Source organism: Desmodus rotundus, chromosome 12, assembly GCF_022682495.2.
Source record: "Desmodus rotundus isolate HL8 chromosome 12, HLdesRot8A.1, whole genome shotgun sequence".
NCBI classification, from domain to species: domain Eukaryota; kingdom Metazoa; phylum Chordata; class Mammalia; order Chiroptera; family Phyllostomidae; genus Desmodus; species Desmodus rotundus.
Window position 1 is genome coordinate 65,854,342 of NC_071398.1, and position 18,828 is coordinate 65,873,169.

Below are 18,828 nucleotides of genomic sequence, written 5' to 3' on the forward strand. Positions count from 1 at the left end.
GCGACATGCAAATAATGCTCAGGACTGCAGCTGACGGAAGCCAGGCTTCCCCCACTTGAGGACTGTGTCCGAACTCAGTGTGGTTTCCTCTAGGCCTGGCTGAGGCCGAAACCAGAAAGAGCTCAGGCAGCCCTTGCTGTTGGCCCAGCTTTGGTATCGGGTGCTGGGGGCACCACTGAGAAATGATTTTTAAGACCCTCTAGAAAGATTTGATGCTTTCTATAGATTCCGTACAAACTCACTGTGCTGGGCAGAGGCAGAGAGCGGGGTTGAGAGGGCAGGTTTAGGGCTCCGGGCGAGGTGGTGAATGGGTTCCTGCCACTTTGCCTTCTTCTGGATTCTGCTTCTTGGAAAAGGGAGACTCCTCCTGATGTCACCAGCATGGAATCCCAGGGCGGGGGTGGGAGGGGTGCTCCCAGCCTTTCTGGCCCCCACTGACCGCCAGGGCAGCCTGAGGAGGTGGTCAGAGCGCCCCTCCCCACCCTGTTCCCTGAGCATTCCAGAGTGGGGGACAGTGGTTCCTCGATTAATGAGAAATGTCTTCTCTGCAAAAAGTCTCAGAGCTAACATTAATCGCAGAAAACTCCGCAGAGAGAATTAAAGTCCAGGTGCCTCTGAGCATTAGGAGGAGCTTCGAGTTTGTTGCCCTGGTGATGCTATCTTTTGGGGACGACTGGAACGGGCCTCAACTCCTCCACAGATGACTTGGCCCTTCGGACCCTTTACTCCCTCTCTCGTCAAGCGGGGTGCCAGCCTCTCCGAGGGCGGCTGTGACAGTGCAGCCACAGGAAATGTCAGGCACCTCCCACAGCACCAGCATCCGCCCAGGGAGAGGTGGTACTTCTGGGGAGGGGCGCGCAGGGGCGGAGGCGTGGGACCTAAGCAGCGCTTGTGCATTCCTGCCACCGGCACCATGTTGCATCTTAGAAATTCCTTCCCTGAAGTGGCTCCGTAGGAAACCCAGATTTACCAAACAAGTGCAGCGGGGATTGTCCACTTTGCCCACTGATTTACTGGTGCTACTTAAAATAGCCCCCAGTGCACTTCAGTCATGTGATGCATGCAGGGGGGTTACCTACAGTTTTTTTTTTAAGGAGGCATCTGCTGCAGAGTGTGCGGTGCCCTTGTCCTGACTTTTAAAAATCAGTCTCCTGCCAAAACCCTAAAAAGCAAATTGACATTCAAAGGCATTAAGAAATCACTTTTCTGTTTTCTTCCCCTCCTCCCCCCACCTCCCCCAGAACTGGGGAGAGAAATGTTTGTTCACTTCTGGACAAACAGGGCTGAGCCACTCCTATCAAAACTGCTGTGCTAGGCGCTGGAGACAGGGCTGGGGGAGTCCGATCGTGTTGGGGGGAGAGGAGGCGGTGGTCTCGCCTGCAGCCTCCGCCCTGGCGTTGCTAACCGCCCCACTTTGCTCTCCCCTCCCAGTGCTGAATGCCTTCAAGTACCCGCTGCTGATCGGTGTTGGCCTGTCCACCGTCGTCGGGCTCCTGTCCTGCCTCATCGGGTACTGCAGCTCCCACTGGTGCTGCAAGAAGGAGGTCCAGGAGACAAGGCGTGAGCGCCGCCGGCTCATGTCCATGGAGATGGACTAGGCCGGCGCCCGGCCGAGGCAACGACGGGGACAGCCTAGGAGCGATTTGGGCGAGCAGAGGATGGCGGTACTTTAACGTGAAGTGTGTGACGCTAAAACCCAGTCCTCTCTAATCTCAGGTGGGACTCGGCGCTCTCTCCTCTGCATGTCAAGTTCGGAGCGCGGACACGTTTACCAGCACACAGCTTCTCTTCCCACGGCACTTTCTGAGGACAATCGAGTGTGTCTTTCCCAACTGCGGCTTTTTAATGGTTAACCTCTGTCTAATTTTTTTCTCCTACTGGTTTATAGATCTCTGACGTGTGTGTGTTTATAGCTCTTGTCCTGAGGAACTGTGGTGAGGACGGGGTGATGGCGTTCGGAGTTCTTTGTCCTGGGTGAGAGCCGGCTTCAGGGCCGGGGGCAGGTGTTAGGGGAGCGGCCAGGCGCCCTGCTCTGCGCTGGCCCAGAGACAACGTGGACCTGTGCTGGAGGCGAACCTGTAGCTTTCACTGCCCTGCCCCATCCCCTGTTCCCAGGGGTTTAGACCACATTTGAAATCTAAACTTGCAGTATGTAACTTCCTCTCGAGCCCAAATGCATATTTTGGTTTTGCTTCTCTGCCCCTTTCCATTTCTTTGCTCTTTGCTTTACATGAGCGTGCTGGAATGGCAGCCCTGGAATTGGGAATTTGGCTCTCCACCGAGCACCTTATCTTGCCACCTTAGCCTTAAGAATGATATGAAGAAAACTACACAGCCACCTCCGCCCAGGGCAGTAAGAAGGTCTACAAGGAAGAAGAGGTTGGGGACATGGGAAGGAACAGACACTCGGAGAGTGCAGAGGCCCCCGGGCCCCGAGGGGCCGCGGGGAGAGCAGAAGGCGCATCCTGAGAGCTGGGCTTCTGCAGCTGGAGCCGGGAGGGTCCATGGTACCAGGGGTGTGTCAGGCGGAAGGAGCCACCTCCATTCCCCAATCCTGTCATTTGCAGGAGGCAAAGGCCTTGGACACCAAGGGACAGCTGGGGGACCCACAGAAACCCCACATCCTTCACGGGCTGCGTGGTCCCCTTAACGTGAAGGACAGCTGCTGCTGGTGAGACCAGCTGAGTCAGGGAATCAGAAATTGCCTGGGGGAGCCATGCCTTTTCTCTGACCTTTTCAGTCCTTTGAGTCTCTGTAAGATCCTCTGCAAGGGCTTAGTGAGAAAGGGTAGGCTTTGTGGGCTTTGCTTTCCTATTAGGAACGTGAAGGAAACCCAGCAATTTATTGCCACGTGAACAGCCTACAAAGTAGCTCTGAGAGCAGTCTGTTTGGCCCGACTGCTCAGACCAGGAGAAGGACAACGGACCGGAAGAGATATTCCGCTCCCTGAAGCGTCTGCCTGCCGGCACAGCGCCGGCCTTTCGGAGGCCTCCCGGTGGGGCCCTCTGAGGCTCACAGGTGACTCGTGCCCTACTTTGCACTCCTCTGTGCTGCTATTGTGGCTCCGAAGGATCTAACACTCCTCTGTCTGCCGAAGAGGAAAAAAAGACGCGTTTGTTTTGAGCAATAAAGTTATACAAAATGATGGCCATTCATGTACAGCTCTTTGTCGCAGTGGGCTGGACGAGCCAGGCACCCCCCTCCCATCCCGTTCCCCCTCCTCCCCCCACCTCCCTCACTCCACTGCCCAGGAGTCCTTCTGCACTTGTCACCGAGGCCCCCCCCCCGCCCCCCAGAGGCAGATTCCCATTCGGTGTTTTCTTTTTGTTTTGCCCACCGAGTGGACCACTCGTTGGATAGGAACGAATTCTGCCCTGATGCTAGCAGCGCAGATGAATCCTAGGCACAAGTGAAACCCGGGAAGACAGGCAGCGAGGGTGCCCCAGCAGCGCACGAGTGGTTGAGGGAGGCCTTGGTAGCTCTAGAGTCAGGTATTTTCCATGTGTCGTTACCTAACCGCTCCTTCAGAGGAGGTGGGGCACAGGTGATCCTATAAACCAGAACTAGAGAGAGCACACAAGCACAGGTGCTATTAGGGGCAGCCAGCGCCCTGGAGCCCTGGCACTGACCACACCTACTAGAAGATTCAGGATTGTTGTAGCACAGGCCTTTTTTGGTAGGAGGAAAGGGTGCTTAGCTTGGGACGTGCCCAGGTGGCCCCAGGTGTATGTGAATCCATGGATGGGTGACAGCAGACACAGTAGTAGTAAAGGTGACGGGTGCTCACACGCTGTACCTTATCCTTTCACACTGCTATTGTAGTTCAAGGCTGGGGATGTGAAAGCATTGACCCCAACCCCGCCCTCTGCCCACTGGGCTGGCCAAACTGCTAGTCTCCTGCGGGCTAACCAAAGGGGAAAATCCCAGGGGGTTGTACCAAGGACCTCGTTCCTTCTAGGGCTTAAGCTTGCCAGGAGGGTGCGTCCTTTCAGAAGTATGAGCTACACTCTTACGCTGCACCAAATAGAGCCCCCACCGAGTGAGTGCTCTTCCAGGAGAGGCTCTCGCCAGAAATGCTGGAGGGAGGACCCAGCCAGGATTCACACGGATGACGTTGTACTTCTGAACAAAAACTTTATTAAATGTTAGGGTTTTTTCCTACTCATAAAAGTATCCCCAGAAAGAGCCTAATCTATGTTCAGATAGGAGCCTCAAAATTCCTTTCAATTGTTTACTTTATAATGTTTACATACACTTTACACTTAAAAAAATGCAAACTCTGACTTTTTATCAACTTTTGAGATTTTTCACGGGACAGTAGAACTCTGACTCACCAACTGGATTTCAACCTTACTTTAGAAATGTATTTATTTGTGTGTTTTCTCCCCTCCCATCCACGTGGCTTTCCCGAGATCCCGGTGAAGGAGGCCCCTTCCTGCACAGACCCTTGTCCATTCCCCCCCCACCCCAACCCGTGGCTCTTGCTTCTTGCTTTGCAGATGGCCTGCAGCCATGAACTTGTCACTGGCATCTGTGAGCCAAAGACTGAGCCTTTGTGGCAGGAATAATAAGCAATACTACACAACTTGCTACTTTCAGAAAACTTTTTTTTAGCTTCAGCGATGACGACAGAGGAAGAAGGGAACTGGGATTTGGGTAAGTCCTCTTCCACTGTTTGACCAAATTCTCAGTGATACATATTGGGTGCAGATCACTAGGAGAAAAAAGTTGACTTTTTCTTTTGTAGCGGGGCACATAGGATCTGCCGAATTTTATGTAGACAAAGGAAGGGTCTTGTGTATTTTTGTCCATACCCAATGTTATATGAACTAATTGTATTGTTTTATACTGTGACCACAAATATTATTATGCAATGCACCATTTGTTTTTTATTTCATTAAAGGAAGTTTAATTTAAATTGACATTGTGTGAGGAACGTGATATTGGCCTCGGTCACCCTCTCATCTCCTCTGTATGAGGGATTATGACTTAAATTCCAGTTGCGACTTTAGCACCTTCTGGTCTCTTTGAGTCCTATGTAGCATTGTAGATTTTCACTAACAATAAAAGCAGTGGATTTCGCGGTATCAGCACTGAGATTCCCACCGAGCAGAAAGGTGAGGGCCAGACCTGATGGAAGGAAGGTCTCCTGGTCTTTCAGTGAATTCTCATGACCTTAGAGGTCTCCGTCTGTCAGGAGAGAGAAGTTCGCTGTTGTTCCTCTCTGCAGATCAGGAAACCAACACAAGTTCTGTGACCATATCGTGCCTGGAACAGTGTGGCTTTTCTGACTCATGACTGAGTCTGGAGCCAAACCAGTCCAGAAGGTGCTGGCCCCTTGTAGTGCTATTCCCCTGGCTGCTGGCTTCGGGGACCTGGACAGGAGGGAGCATGGGGAGCCCCGCCGTCCTGCTGGCTTCCCCCATGGACTTTCCTGTGGGCCTCATTTGTGTTCTGGGCAGGGAACACCTCGGGTCGTGAGGTCTGAGTCCTGGTTGTTACCCTTGCTCGGGGATGGGCTCCGTTCCAGGCATGGTGAAGGTCCCGGCAGTTTATAAATGCACAGTGACCACTCGGTTATGGGAAAGGGCCCGTCACTGCACGCCGCCAGAGAGGAATCTGCTCGTGTCAGAATGCTGGCACGGTTGGAGCTGGTCTTTAGCAGTCCCCTACCTGCCACTGAACCTGTTCCTGCCTCGGCATAAATTAATAAAACCTTGCTTGCATGCCCACTGTGTCCCTAGGCATTGTGCTAAGGTCAGGGAACCAGCCACTTCCTTGCCCTTAGGGCTTGACACAGTTTGCCTAAACCTCTTTCCATCTGACTCACACTTCCCGTCCTGGTCCCTGGAAGCTTGTTCTGCCCCTCTAGGCATAAGTGACGACCCCTCTGACCGATGCTCCGGCAGTCTAAAAGTGTCATGAGGAGAGGGACCATTCACCGCTGTGGCCCAGGTGCCCAATTGTGACAGTAGTTAACACTGGGATTCTTATGATGTGCTCCACACTTGGACAAGTGCCAGTCACCTCTAGGTGGCAACAGCAGAAGCTCTCACTGGCTCTCCACGTAACGGGGTCTTCCAGATCCCAGCCCCTCCACTTCCTCTGACCCACGGACCGCGGTGGGCAGCACACTGTTTTAAAGTACAGGTTTTGTTATTCTTCAGGTATGGCAGGGCCATCAGGTCAGCAGATGGCTGCCATTGAAAAGATAGTTCGATATGCTCACAGACCCCAAGAGGAGGGCCACCCGGGGAAGCGCCAGGGTCTGTCCAGAGCAGAGGGAGTGAGGGAGCAGCACGGGCACCAATGGCCTTGACTGTGGTCTTTACAGGAAGGAACAAGTATAGGGAAGCAGACTTAGGATTGACTAGTGTGGAGAATTCCAGCTGGCTCTGGGGTCCCTTGTTGTCTGGTGCCTGTCCTGGGGTGATTTGAGCAGGGGACAGTAGTCCTGAGTGTGCACGCCCACTGGAGGAGGGGAAGGAGGTGTGGGCTCTGGATTGGTTGGTCCGCACGGGAAAGGCATGCTCACAGGGAATCATTTTCCTTCTCTAGGAACTGGCTAGCCTGGGAGGGGCAGCCTCTCCAGAGTCAACAACGCCCTAGATGTCAAAGAAACAGAAACCAGAAAATAAATTGACGTGATGAACACACTCCCCGCTTGGGGTCTGTATACCGCTCAGGTACACCTGAGCGGCTCAGCTCCATGCAGGGAGGGGGCGCTCGCCTGAGTCTTCTCTGTCCTGTTTGTTCCCTAACCCGTTAGTCAACAGTACCGGTTACTGTGGTTCCATAAATTCATCGAATAGCAGATACACCAATGAAATGGGAGTGCCAAAGAAAGAGGTGTTGATAAAAGTATGATGAATTCTCCAGAAAGACTCAATAAGGGCAAATTGCTTTTTAAAAAATGCTGTCAATTTCGGTCCAGGCTCAAAACAACTGTAAAAGGTCAAGGGACAAATTACAGAAACATGGAAGGATTCTGTCCTCCACTGGCTTCACAAATGTTTTTTTAAATTCTTACTCCATTTTAAAGAAATCAAGCCTGAAAGTTGTAGAAAAGGTATTACAGGTTTCGTTTCTGCAAAGACGTGATAGGAAACCCCAGACAGCAGACCCACACGCAGAGGAAACCCTGGGCTTGTGCAGAGATCGGGGAATGAGTTTGAAGGTATGTGGTCGAGGTGACGATAAACATGGTGGATACGTAGGAGTACTTCTGTAATTCCCGACGCACCTGGCATTTTCTGTTTGTCGATCGACTGACAGCCCCTACCTGTGCCGGACAGTGGAGCTTCTTCCGTCACTGTCCCCACTCTTTTAGACGAGGAAATTGAGATTTAAATAAATTACATAATTTGTTCACGATTTGAACCCAGACCTGACCCCAAAATCTGTAAATGTTCTAAATCTCTACACCAGCTGCAGGGACAGAATATTTTAGGCATTCAGTATTTCCTAGTAAGAGAGATGAGTAAGAACTGGGCCCTGCCCTTATGGAATTTATGATCTTATAGGAGAGGGAGTCATGTACATAAATCATTTTATAACATGTAATAAGTAAAATTATAGAAGTTCACTGCCATAGCACAGAGAAGGGAGTGGTGAGCCCTACCTAAGGTTCACCTTCCAGGAAGTTCTGGCTCCGTGTTGGTGCCTGCCTGAGAGCTGGGAAGTGAAAGAGACAGAGAAGAGACGACAGCTTTGGCAGTGGCCGGGGAGCATGAGGACCTCAGGAGGCCGCTGAAAGGTGGTCTGGCCGCAGCTTCCAGGATCTTTCTTGAAGGCGTCACAAAAGATCTCACATAAGAGACACAAACTGAGATTTTAAAATGTTTGGAAGAATGGGCATTTACCAGGAAGGGGTGGGGCAAGGTCCGAGCAAAGGGCATAGCATTTGCGGAGTCGAAGCGAGAAATGATGGTAAGACACGTTCAGAGAAATACAGTGGTTCTGTGTCTGAAGGGTGAGGTGCTGGGAGAGTCCTCTAGGGCCAGTTTGTCAAGGTCAAGTCTAAGAGTTTGGACTTGATCCTCCAGAAATATCTGGGGAGCCACTGAAAAACTAATCAGGAGAGTGCATGGCTATGTGTGCATTTAAGATTGTGCTGGCAGCTGGGGAGGCGGGGACAGGCAAGCCTGCAAGATGAATCCAACTGTGTTAGTTCGGGTGAAAAGCCATACTCAACTGTGACAGCAACAGGTAGAAGGAATTCCTAACAGGCATGTCTTGGAGATACTGCAGGTTCGGTTCCAGGCCGCGCAATAAAGCAAGTGCCGCAATAAGTGATTCCTCTTCTTTTTGCTGGTAGAGGGTTTTGCTTTCAATATGTAAAGAATTCAATGTCTGTGAAGTACAGTAAAGCAAAGCACAATAAAACGGGGTGTGCCTGCAGAGATCGTAGGAAGAACTGATAGAATTTTATAACTGATGTGGAGTGCGGAGCCAGCCGTGGGGCTGGGTGGTGTTGGTGCACTCAACCACAGTGGACAATGCAGTGAAAGAGAAGTAGAAGTTTCAGCTGGAGACTCAAGCCGGAGTTTCCTGCGGGACCTCCAAGTGGAGATGTTCAACCCCAGCTAGATAAATGGTCCGGAGCTTTAGGGAGAGGCTGGGGTTGGAGATACTGGTATACTGGTGATTGTGTACAGATGAGGGACGAGAGGAGCCAAGGGCTGACGACAGAGCCCCGGAGCAGACAACGTCAGGGCTGGGCTGCAAGCAAGGGCCCAGTGGGAAGGAGGCTGAGAAGGGAGTTTTGACTGGTGAGGGGAAATCCTGGGGGGAGAGTGGAATCAGAGGAGGAAGGAAAGAGTTCTAAGTAGGTTTGCCAATGGCCGGCGATGCGTGGTGTCACAGAAAGGCCAAGTCTAGACAGAGCTGAGCCATGTCCACTGTTGTGACCATGGGCACTTGGGTGGGGCCAAGCCAGATTGCAGAGGGTTGAAGCACCGGAGAGTTATGAAATCTAACAGTACAGCACAGTGGGAAACTGAAGCTGGGACGGGGAGGGGAAGAGAGGTGGTTTAAAACTAGGGTAAAGGTGTGTCTATTTAGAAGGGTGGTAGGCCCCTGAGCTGCTGTGTGGGCCCAGGAAGCCATGGATGGGCACCTGTATCTGAGGGGGTAGGTGGGACCTAGAGCCCAGATAAAGGGAGCTTCCTTTCTTCAGGGCCTGTTCTGAGCCCCTCTTCCTCTTTTGTTCTTAATCAGATCAGGTTGTCACTTCATCCCTGATAGGAAATTGAAGGGAAAGCGCTACCCCAAGGGAGTATTTGGAAATAGCAGCTGGCCTCGGAATCCTGTGTGTGGCTCTGTCCTCTGCTACCATCCCCATTCCCCACCTCCTGCTCCCCACCCCATTCCTGGGCCCCTGCCTTTGCCTCTGCCTGTAGGAATCTAGTATAGGCTTTGCCCCCAGAGGTAGGAAGAGTTGCCACCCACCTGGAGAAACTGCTCAGCCTTGGTTAGCTAATCATCAGCTCCTGGTGAAGCTGGGTCAGTGGGAAGTAAGGGACCTGGGCATTCTTCTCCATCACGGGGCCCAAGTCATACCTGGGTGCACTTGAGGCCTCAGTTTCTCCCTTTGTTCTTTGAGAGAGTTGACAAAGGTCATTTGATTCCTTCCTGTGGCATCACTGCTTGGTGTCCCATACATGTAGACACAAAGCTCAGCCCATATGCTTTGGTAAGTCCCAAGCCTGTGGGGCAGCCATGAATCTGACCTGAGTTATAAGAGCTCAAGTAGGGAAAGGCGCAAAATCGTGATCAGCTTCCTGCTGACACACATTCTGCCTTCAGAGAGTCACGAATGGCAAGCTGGAAGGTAGAATAGAAAACACTGACTCCAAGTAAGAAGCAGCCTTAGAATGCAGCCATTTCCTAGCCACACACCCTTGGCTAGGTTAGTTGATTCCTCTGAGCCTCAGTTTTCTCATCTGCAAAATGGGACGAAAAATACCTGTCAACATAGTAATGTGAGCAATCCTGTGAAACTGCACATGTAAAATTTGGTCCCTGTTTAAATAGTTCTTGGGCTTAAATTCTTAGGGTAGGAAAGCACAATAGGTGCAATTTCTATGATTCTGCGCATGTCACATCGGAAAAAAAAAAAAAAACCCATCTCTTTTCATTAATCTTCCAGGACCTGGAATAGGATTTTTCTTTTTCTGTAGTACAGTCCTGTGTTGCTTTGTCTAGAATGCGCCCCCTCCCTCCATCTGAAGCAAGAACTACTTTCCTTTCAGCTGATACAGTTGCAGTACACCGATTCCCTAGGTAGTAGAATACCGCTCTCTCTTGCTGGCTCTATTTTTTCTTTCTCCTTTTTTTTTCTTAAGCAACAGAAAGCTGCTTTTACCCCCAGGAAAAAAAGTGACATCACTCTGTGAATGTTAAATTCTGGCAGAAATGGAGCCACTAAAATGGAAACAAACAAAAAAGGGCAACAGCCAGGAATGAGAAGTCACATAGTATTTACTTGGTTGTACGCATTTCAGGAATACAGTGTATACTCTGTGTTATTGGGAATGGTTATCTCTGCAGTCAATGCTGATTTCTGAAATAATTCTCTTCTCAGTGCAGTCGGCAGGCTGATTACATTGTGAGCCCCAGTTATTTATCGCTCCTTTTACAGTTTCCGTCACTAAAGAGAGTCTGTTAAGCCATCTCTTGCATTTGGACTTAGCCATGTGACTTGCTTTGCTCTGTGAGATGTTAGTAGTCGTGATGCAAGTAGAAGCTTTAAAGAGTACTGATGTGTTTTCCCTAATTCTTTTGGACCCCTAACACCATGAAAACGTGCCCAGGCTACTGTCCCAGAGGGATGTGAGGGGGGACCCAAGCCAAAGTCATCTTAGACCATCAGATGCATAGGCTTGTGAACAAAAACAAATGTTTGCTGCTCTACACCACCAAAGTTGTTGTGGTTGATTGTTACACATTGTTACACAGCAGTAACTAACTGAGACAGTGTGTTTGCCTAAAGTTTTGGTGCCTAGGGGTGACCCACGACTTCAACTGAAATGGTGAACCAATTCTTATACTTCAGGCCACGCTGATATTACAGTTAGCAGTCTGGAGAGGTAGTTTGAGATCTCCCTTCTAGGTAAACTGCCCTTTAATTGGTCCCTAAATACAACCTGCACGCCCCTGTCTCTGTATCTGTACCTAATTTCCTTTCTCCCTACTGCAGTGTTCTTCCCTCTCTTCTCTGCCTGTTTAAATTATAACAGATCTCCGAGGACCCACTTAAAACCAGCCTTTTCTGAATGACTATGGCTGCCCTCTGCCTGCAGTGATCTCTCCAGCTACTAATTCATAGGGTATTTCTTATCAGAACCATAGTGTGGACACCTAACACATGCTCCTCACATGGCTACTCTTTCATATCTACAGTTGTTTACTAAACTAGAGTCCAAGCCCCTGGTCGGCAGGGCCCATCTTCCCCTTGTTTTAATGCCCCAGCCCTTTTTCCCATTGTCCTTAAATCAGATATTCTCTTTCCCTCCTTCAAATATCCGTATCTCTTTAGTTGTACTTAGTATCTTTTAGGGGACCTCACCTAATTTCCCTTGTGTGATAGCTGGTCATGTTCTTTCTCTTCTGCTCTCCTCCACCATGCTTCACCATCACAAACAGGAGTTCCTAGACCGGAGGCCCCACTTTAATTCCATGTGCGTCTGTCTCTAGCACCTGGTAAGGTGCTGCTCCTACAGCAAGTGCTGCAGTAACGATTTGGTTACTTCTTCATCTGTCTCTCCTCTGTCTTTATGTTAAATGCCCTAATTCAGGCCCTCATCATTGCTCGTACAGAAAACTGCAAAAAGGCCTGCACGTGGCCCTGTCTCCCTTCCTTCCTTGTCTTTCAACCAGTTAGCAACACACAACATGGAATTCAGTTTTACGGGAAAATCTAGCCAGACCATTCTCCTGCTTCCAAGCAGAACAGAACAAACAAAAACCCCTCTTAACAGCTCCCCCTTTGTATGGGGTAAAAGCCAAGCTCTTAGCGCGCACGGCCCACTAAGATCTGCCCAGCCTACCTCTCCAGCCCCTTCTCCCTTCGCGCCAGCGTCCACCTTTACGCCAACAGGAGGGCATGGCTGGTGCGACACTCATCGTGCTGCACCGTTTCTCCCTACTGTACCTGGCGCCTTCCTCCCCAGTTGTTCACTTGACCAGCCCAGCCCATCTTGCCCGTCCCTCCTGCCCGCCGACTTCCCCCATTGCCTTTCAGTTCCAGATTGATCGTTGTGGTTTCAAGGTGGCATTCTGATTGTCTGACCGAGGGGTGGTTTGCTGAGAAGCAAGACTGAATTGCTAACGCCTTTGTAGGTGCACAGCCTAGCACCGTACCCAGAGCATAGAAGCACTAAAGCATTGTTGGAAGGCTGGGTGGATCCAGGGGTCTGCCTGAAGCGGACCGGTTTGCCATTGACCCATCTGAATGTGGGCTTGACCTAGGGAACTAACGTCCTCAGTGAGCTCACCCCATGTCTTCTAGGACTAGAATGGGATTAGGTTGGCCAGAGTTCAGTGCCAACTTCTAGACACTCCCCCACCATCCTTGGTGCCCAGGCCCACACTGGGCAAGAGAAGATTTACCTAAATGTCAAATGAAGGTAGCTGATATATATTGAGCACTTACCAGGTGCCAGATACTGTATATTGTTCTAAGTGTTTTAAGTAAATTAGTTCACTCGATTCTCACAGCGATCTTACAGGGTACATGTACTATTTACAAATGAGGGTTAGAAGAGGTTAATAAACTTTTCTAAGATCGCACAGCTATTCAACATAGAATCTGCATGCAAAGCCAGGCAGCCTGTCCCGAGGGCCTGCCATCGTCACGGTTGCCTTATGTCTCCCCAGGTTCATGTTCTGCCACTTCTCAGTCCTTCCCTCTCCCACGATGGGAGGAGAGGTTGGGGCTAAGAAAAAACATTTGTTTGATTTTTTAAAAAATTTATTCAGTTTGCTTAAATTCCCTTGGGATTACCTGCTGATGCATATTGGGCCAGGAGGAGGCCTATATTTTCGCATTTTTATCTGTGTAAACATATACTTACCCGTGAAGATAACTTACGTACCCAAACTGGAGCAATTAGCAAAGAACCATGATGCAACCAGCTTGGCTTTTTGCAAGCCCTCAGTGTTTCTCAGTGGGCTGGAAACCACTGCTTCCTCTTTGCCTTCACAGGGAGACCGTAGCGTTTGTCACTCGGCGTCTGAGCCGCTGCACCGACACTGCCTGGAAAGACCTGTACTGGTCCAAATGGCACGCACCTCGGGTGTGGCATCTTTCTTTCTCTTTCTGAGTAAGTGTCATTCTTCTGCATGTTTCTCTGGTCACTGGGGCTATTGGGTGATGGAACAGGACAACTGGTCTCAACATGAAAACCCTGGCCACACACCTCTGGTGTTGGCAATGATTCCTGACATTTGTCTCTGAGGCCCGATTTTTGCTGGCTCTGCTTTTCCCTCGTCTTGCTGGGCTAGCCTGTCCCTGGAGATAGGAAGGAGCTTATCTTCCCAGACTGAGACGTCATCTTAAGGTTTGCCTGATGTCAGAGCTTGACAGGTAAGTGTGCCTTGGGGACGGAAGGAAAGGTCAGGAAAGCACTTAGTAGTTTGAGGCTAAGCTAAAAGAAGGTTCTGGACTTCACCTGTGCTGGAGTGGGAATTGACTAGTGAGAGACTGAGAAGGGGCAGGGAGACTCACTTGGCTTTACTGGGAATCTATGCAGGGGCCTTAGCTAGCCCGGGGGCATTTGTACGGGCTGGAACACGGGGGCGCAGGGGGAGGAAAGGGACATTTGAAGGTAAACAGGAGAACGGATGAACTGGGCAGGGAACCGCATGGTTCCAGAGCAGCTAGAGCAGGGAGCAGGCACTGTTTTGTGCTGGGGGCACCTTTACCATCTGGTAAAGCCCACAGACCCCACCTCAGAATCATTTCTTAAGTGCATAAAATAAAATACAAAGGATTATAGGGGGAATCAGTCATATTGAAATGCAGGTATCAAAATGTTTTTTAAACAGTTGGTGATGTAGTCACTTATTTGTTCCTTTACGCATTACATAACAACCTACAGGTGCTCTATTAACCAGCACATTCATAGTAATGAATATGAACAACATTTCAGGATCTCTGCAGCAAGTGTAATGTGATGTGAAAATCTTTATGGTGTGTTTCTGCACTCATGACTGAAGGAAATACTGAGTTTCCAGGAAGATCAGTGAAAATGCAAGTGTAAGGGTTTTTTCCCCGCCCAGGTTGGTGGACCCTTTAATCCCATATGTGAACCCAGGTTGAGAGCTGCTTTACAGAGACGGGACTGAGTGAGCGCAGGGATTTGAATGACTGGAGCCACAGGGGAAGCAGAACAGATTGTAGCCAGTGTGACCAGGGCTGTGGCTAAGCACAAAAAGGGTGCAGCGTTCAGCCAAGCAGGTACCTAATAGGCATTGGCTTGGTTGAACTGGGCTCCTGGTGCAAGGACCATTGGATAATGTGAGGTGAGGGTCAGATCGGGGCTGGACAGGGTGAGAGGTGGCCTGTAGGAAAATCGCTAGGACTATGTGCTGGGTGATCAGTGCCCACTGGACTGTCCTGGGAGGTGGTGGCTAGGTGGGCTTGTGAGGGAGGGCTCTTGGGGACTGCTGGCAAATGTGTTCCTGTTTGTGCTGTTCAGTTGTCTGAGTATGATGCTCTAGGTGCAGGGGAGCCCGACTTTTTGCATCTCTGGGCCACACTGGAAGAAGAGTTGTCTTGGGCACTCATTAAATACACAAACACTAATGAAAACTGAGGAGCAAAAAATAGGTTTTAAGTGAATTTACAATTTTGTGTTGGGCCACATTCATAGCCATCCCGGGCTGCATGCAGCCTGCAGGTTGCGGGGTGGACACCCCTGCAAGCGTATGTGCTTTGTCAGTTTGAGGGGTGTGTTTGGCTCGTGTGAAGGGAAGCGGGACTTGTATTGGGCAAGTCAGACAATTGCAAATTCTCTCTCTGTCTGTCTCTCCCAGTCTGTCTGTCTGTCTGTCTGTCTCTCTCTGAGCAGGCTGGAAGTTCTGGGGGAAAGAAAGTAGTAACCACAGTTCAAAAATACTGTCATCCTTTCTTTAACCCATTTAAACAATGGCCTACACTGGGTTATACACAGGGTCTGGAAGAAATAATGTCTGCTTGAGTACAGTTGGTAGGGTAATAATACGGGTGTAATAATTTATACTTTTAATTTGAACATGTCACCTAAAATGTCATAGGGTGTGCCTGAGTGTGATACTGTTTTACAGAATTACCTGCTTATGATTTTGTAATAAAAGGCTTTGAAATAAAAAAGAAGCATTATTTTTATGCTGGACGGTATATTTCTGTCTTCTAAATTCTGACTCATCCTCACCGCTAATTTTGTATAGAACCACAGTTTTTAAGTGAGGAACACATAAATCAGGAAGTAACTTGAAAAAACTTCAGAAGCCTGCTATTAGTCTTCTCAAATATTGAGGGGGGGAATGAAAGAAATTAGGTGATGACAAATTGATCAATTGCATTGTTTAGCAAATATACGCTTTGTCCTAATTTATTTATATTTTTAGTAAATATAAAGACCGATGAATCCTGTTGTATCATGCCAGATGAGGTCAATGTCAAGGGTGAATGAGCTCCTGAACTTAGCCCTTAGCTTTGCGTACTTGATCTGTCACCCCTCACCCTAACTAGATGCCCTACAAATAAAAGCCATTAACATGGGAGGGTCCTGGGGTAGGGATATTGGTTGTTTTACTGAAACTGTATTCATGAAACAATAATGCACTAAATTATGGGCAGAAGCTCTCCCAGCCTCCACGCATATAGGTTTTTGTGTGTGTAAAGAAAAGAATGGCATGTTCTCCAGGTAGGGTTTCTATAAGGTGGAATCATTTGAAGTTGCTATTTTTGTTTATCAGAGATGGCCAATTATGAGCCATTTTATGTGGTTCAACCTAATAGCTTCCATTCAAATAATACTGGAATGGCAAATTTGGCAACTCCAGTGATAGTTTTGAAAAAGCCAATACCACCGAGGAATTCTTCATGTTTTAAGTGTATGAGTCCGATGTGGTATGTCGGCACCAAGCTGTGTGCCCATCGGTCAGTGAGACCTTGAGCTGCCGTTCGAGGGTATCTAACGCTCCATCAAAAGAGAGAGCAAGGGGATAGTCCTCCGAGGTATTTTACTCTTTAGGAGGAGGAGAAACATGTACCGGACATCCCACAGCGAATATATTTGTAATCAAGTGCTTCCGCATATGATTGCAATGCATAGACATTTGAATTGACATCTTCATTCCTTCCGACCCCAAAAATACCTGTGAAAGTTCTACGCAATGTCTTTTGCCTTTCTGAGAAAGCATTACCATCCCAATCGTGTTCTTGACCTCACACCTCTGCTAGGAACTCCAACCAGCATCCTTTCTCCAGCGTCATCCATCTCTCAATGGTACCTGCGTCCAGCCCAGCCCTCACTGCTGCTTCCTACCCAGCGACTCTTCCCAGCTGCCATCTTATTCCTCTTCTTCCCTTCTCCATGAAGCTTCTTGAAGGACTGTATTTTGCCATGTATAATGTGCACTTTCTGCCCAAATTTTTGAGGGAAAATTAAGGATGCCCATTATACACAGGAATTAGTACTGAAACGTGGGTGTGCATTATACGTGGCGAAATGCGGTAGTTTACCCTTCCTTGGTTGGCTTCTGACCCTTGAAATCTGCTGCTTCTGCCTGACTGAAATCTCTTCTACAAAGGTCTCCACGGACACCCTCATCATTACAGTAAAAGGCTTTGCTCTCCCTTTAGACTCCTCAGCCTCAGCAGCATTCTGCAGGGCTGACAAGCCCTTCCTTAGTGGAACGTTTTGCTTCATTTGGTTTCCAAGTCACTGTCCCAGCTGCCCTTTCATCTCCCTAGCTCTTCCTTCAATAGTTTTGTTCCTCATCTAACCCCCTAAATAAAGAGATTTTCTATTAGTCTCTCTTTAACTCTCTTCCTTATATTCCATAACACTTCCCAATAATACTGTGTAACCAGCTTAATTTGCATCCCTAGCCCAGAACTCTCCCTAGTTACAAACAAGCAATTACAGGAAGGCATGAGAAACAATGGATACAGGCAGAGATATGGCATTTGCAAATCTAGCTTCAACTCTGGCTCTAATGTTTACCAGTTTTGACATCGCTAAATATGGAACTATCATAGAATTCTCGCCAGGATGAAAATATACATATTTTCAAAGGGTTGAAGACTCTAAAGCACCAATATACATATTTAAATATTTCCAAATATTTGCTGGATATCTTTCCTGTTTATTCCATGATGATCAAATTTAGTATTTCTGAGGCTAATTGCATTATCTTCTTCCTCACCTTTGAACACACAATAGTGACTCTTCCTGATGTCCTTATTTCTGTGATAGAGTACCATTTTCCTCCCAGTCACCCACACAAAACCTGGGTATTACCTTGTATTTCTTCCTACTTCCCATCCCTCCTTTCACTCCTACCACCTCCAAGCACCCAAGACACTGAAAAAATAGATTTTATCACCACAGTGGCTTCTATTGTGTTGGTCAAAAAGTTTGTTGGGGTTTTTTCTGTAAGATGGTTCTAGTAGTGCTTCGTTATCTTTAAGTTCCTTTGAAACAATTTTGTTAGATTGTGTTGTGACAGCTGTCATATCAGTGTGCATTTTTTAAAAAAATCAAAATTGGTGAGTTTTTTTGTAGCCATTTTAATACTGAAGTTTGAAGAAAATACGTAACATTTTCAGCATATTATGCTTTATTATTTCAAGAAAGGTAAAAACAGAACTGAAATGCAAAAAAGATTTGTGCAATGTGTGGAGAAGGCGCTGTGACTGATTGAATGTGTCAAAAGTGGTTTGTGAAGTCCTGTGCTAGACATTTCTCGCTGGATGATGCTCCACACTCAGACCAGTTGAAGTTGATAACGATCAAATTGAGACATTAATTGAGAACAATCAATGTTATACCATGCAGGAGATAACTGACATACTCAAAATATCCAAATTAATAAAGTTATTGGTGAATGTGAAATTTGTGTCTTTTATTTTACAGAAGAAAACTAAACAGACTTTTTGGCCAATTCAATAAATTATAGTCCCTTTCTTGCCATTCCTTTTGCCTTCGTCACCTCTCTCCTGGGCTACAATAATTACATCATATCTGTTTCTAATTTCCATCATCCTACACACAACTGTCAGGTTAATTTTCCTAAGACCTTTCAAACACTTTCAGTGGATTTCCCGTGGCCTAATCCATCAAGTTCAAACATTGAATCATGAAAGTCACATCCTTCATGTTCTGGACCCAAATGTCCCCCTAGTCTTACCTCCTTCTATTAATTAGTCTTCATGTGACCCATCCCCTAATCTGACTGATTACTCCCTATGTCCTTTAACAAGTCTTTTGATTCCTACTCATTCAGTCTCTTCGTGAAGTCTTGTTACATAAGAGACTCTGTCTCCCCACTTAAATTGTTACAATCTTTTCAATTCCCTAACGTCCATTTCTAATATTGTCTCTTTTATAAGCCTGACCTATATCCCTCCTCAAAAAAATATGATCTCTTCTTTCATCAAAATTCCAAAAGCATTTTTATCATATTTCTCTGTCAGAACTATTACCCTACTTGACCAAATTATAAAATTTATAAGTCAGAGACGATCTCAAACTCTTCTTTGTATCTTGGTCCCTGAAGCATCAGAAATACTATTAATGGTTGAATAAATATTTATTGAATTGGCAAATAAAGCAG

The 18,828-nt window shown here is 47.9% G+C and overlaps 2 protein-coding genes across 2 annotated transcripts in view; both read left to right on the forward strand.

The window, feature by feature from the left end:
- PTGFRN (prostaglandin F2 receptor inhibitor) overlaps positions 1-3,147 on the forward strand; it is a 71,657-nt gene extending 68,510 nt beyond the window's left edge. Inside the window, exon 9 of the mRNA XM_053915558.2 lies at positions 1,432-3,147. Within this exon, the coding sequence (XP_053771533.1) occupies positions 1,432-1,598 (167 nt within the window). The 3' untranslated portion in view covers positions 1,599-3,147. The remainder of the gene's footprint in view (positions 1-1,431) is intronic.
- A 10,061-nt stretch (positions 3,148-13,208) lies between these two features.
- The window catches only part of CD101 (CD101 molecule), a 36,584-nt gene continuing 30,964 nt past the window's right edge, over positions 13,209-18,828 (forward strand). Inside the window, exon 1 of the mRNA XM_024570597.4 lies at positions 13,209-13,325. Within this exon, the coding sequence (XP_024426365.2) occupies positions 13,283-13,325 (43 nt within the window). The 5' untranslated portion in view covers positions 13,209-13,282. The remainder of the gene's footprint in view (positions 13,326-18,828) is intronic.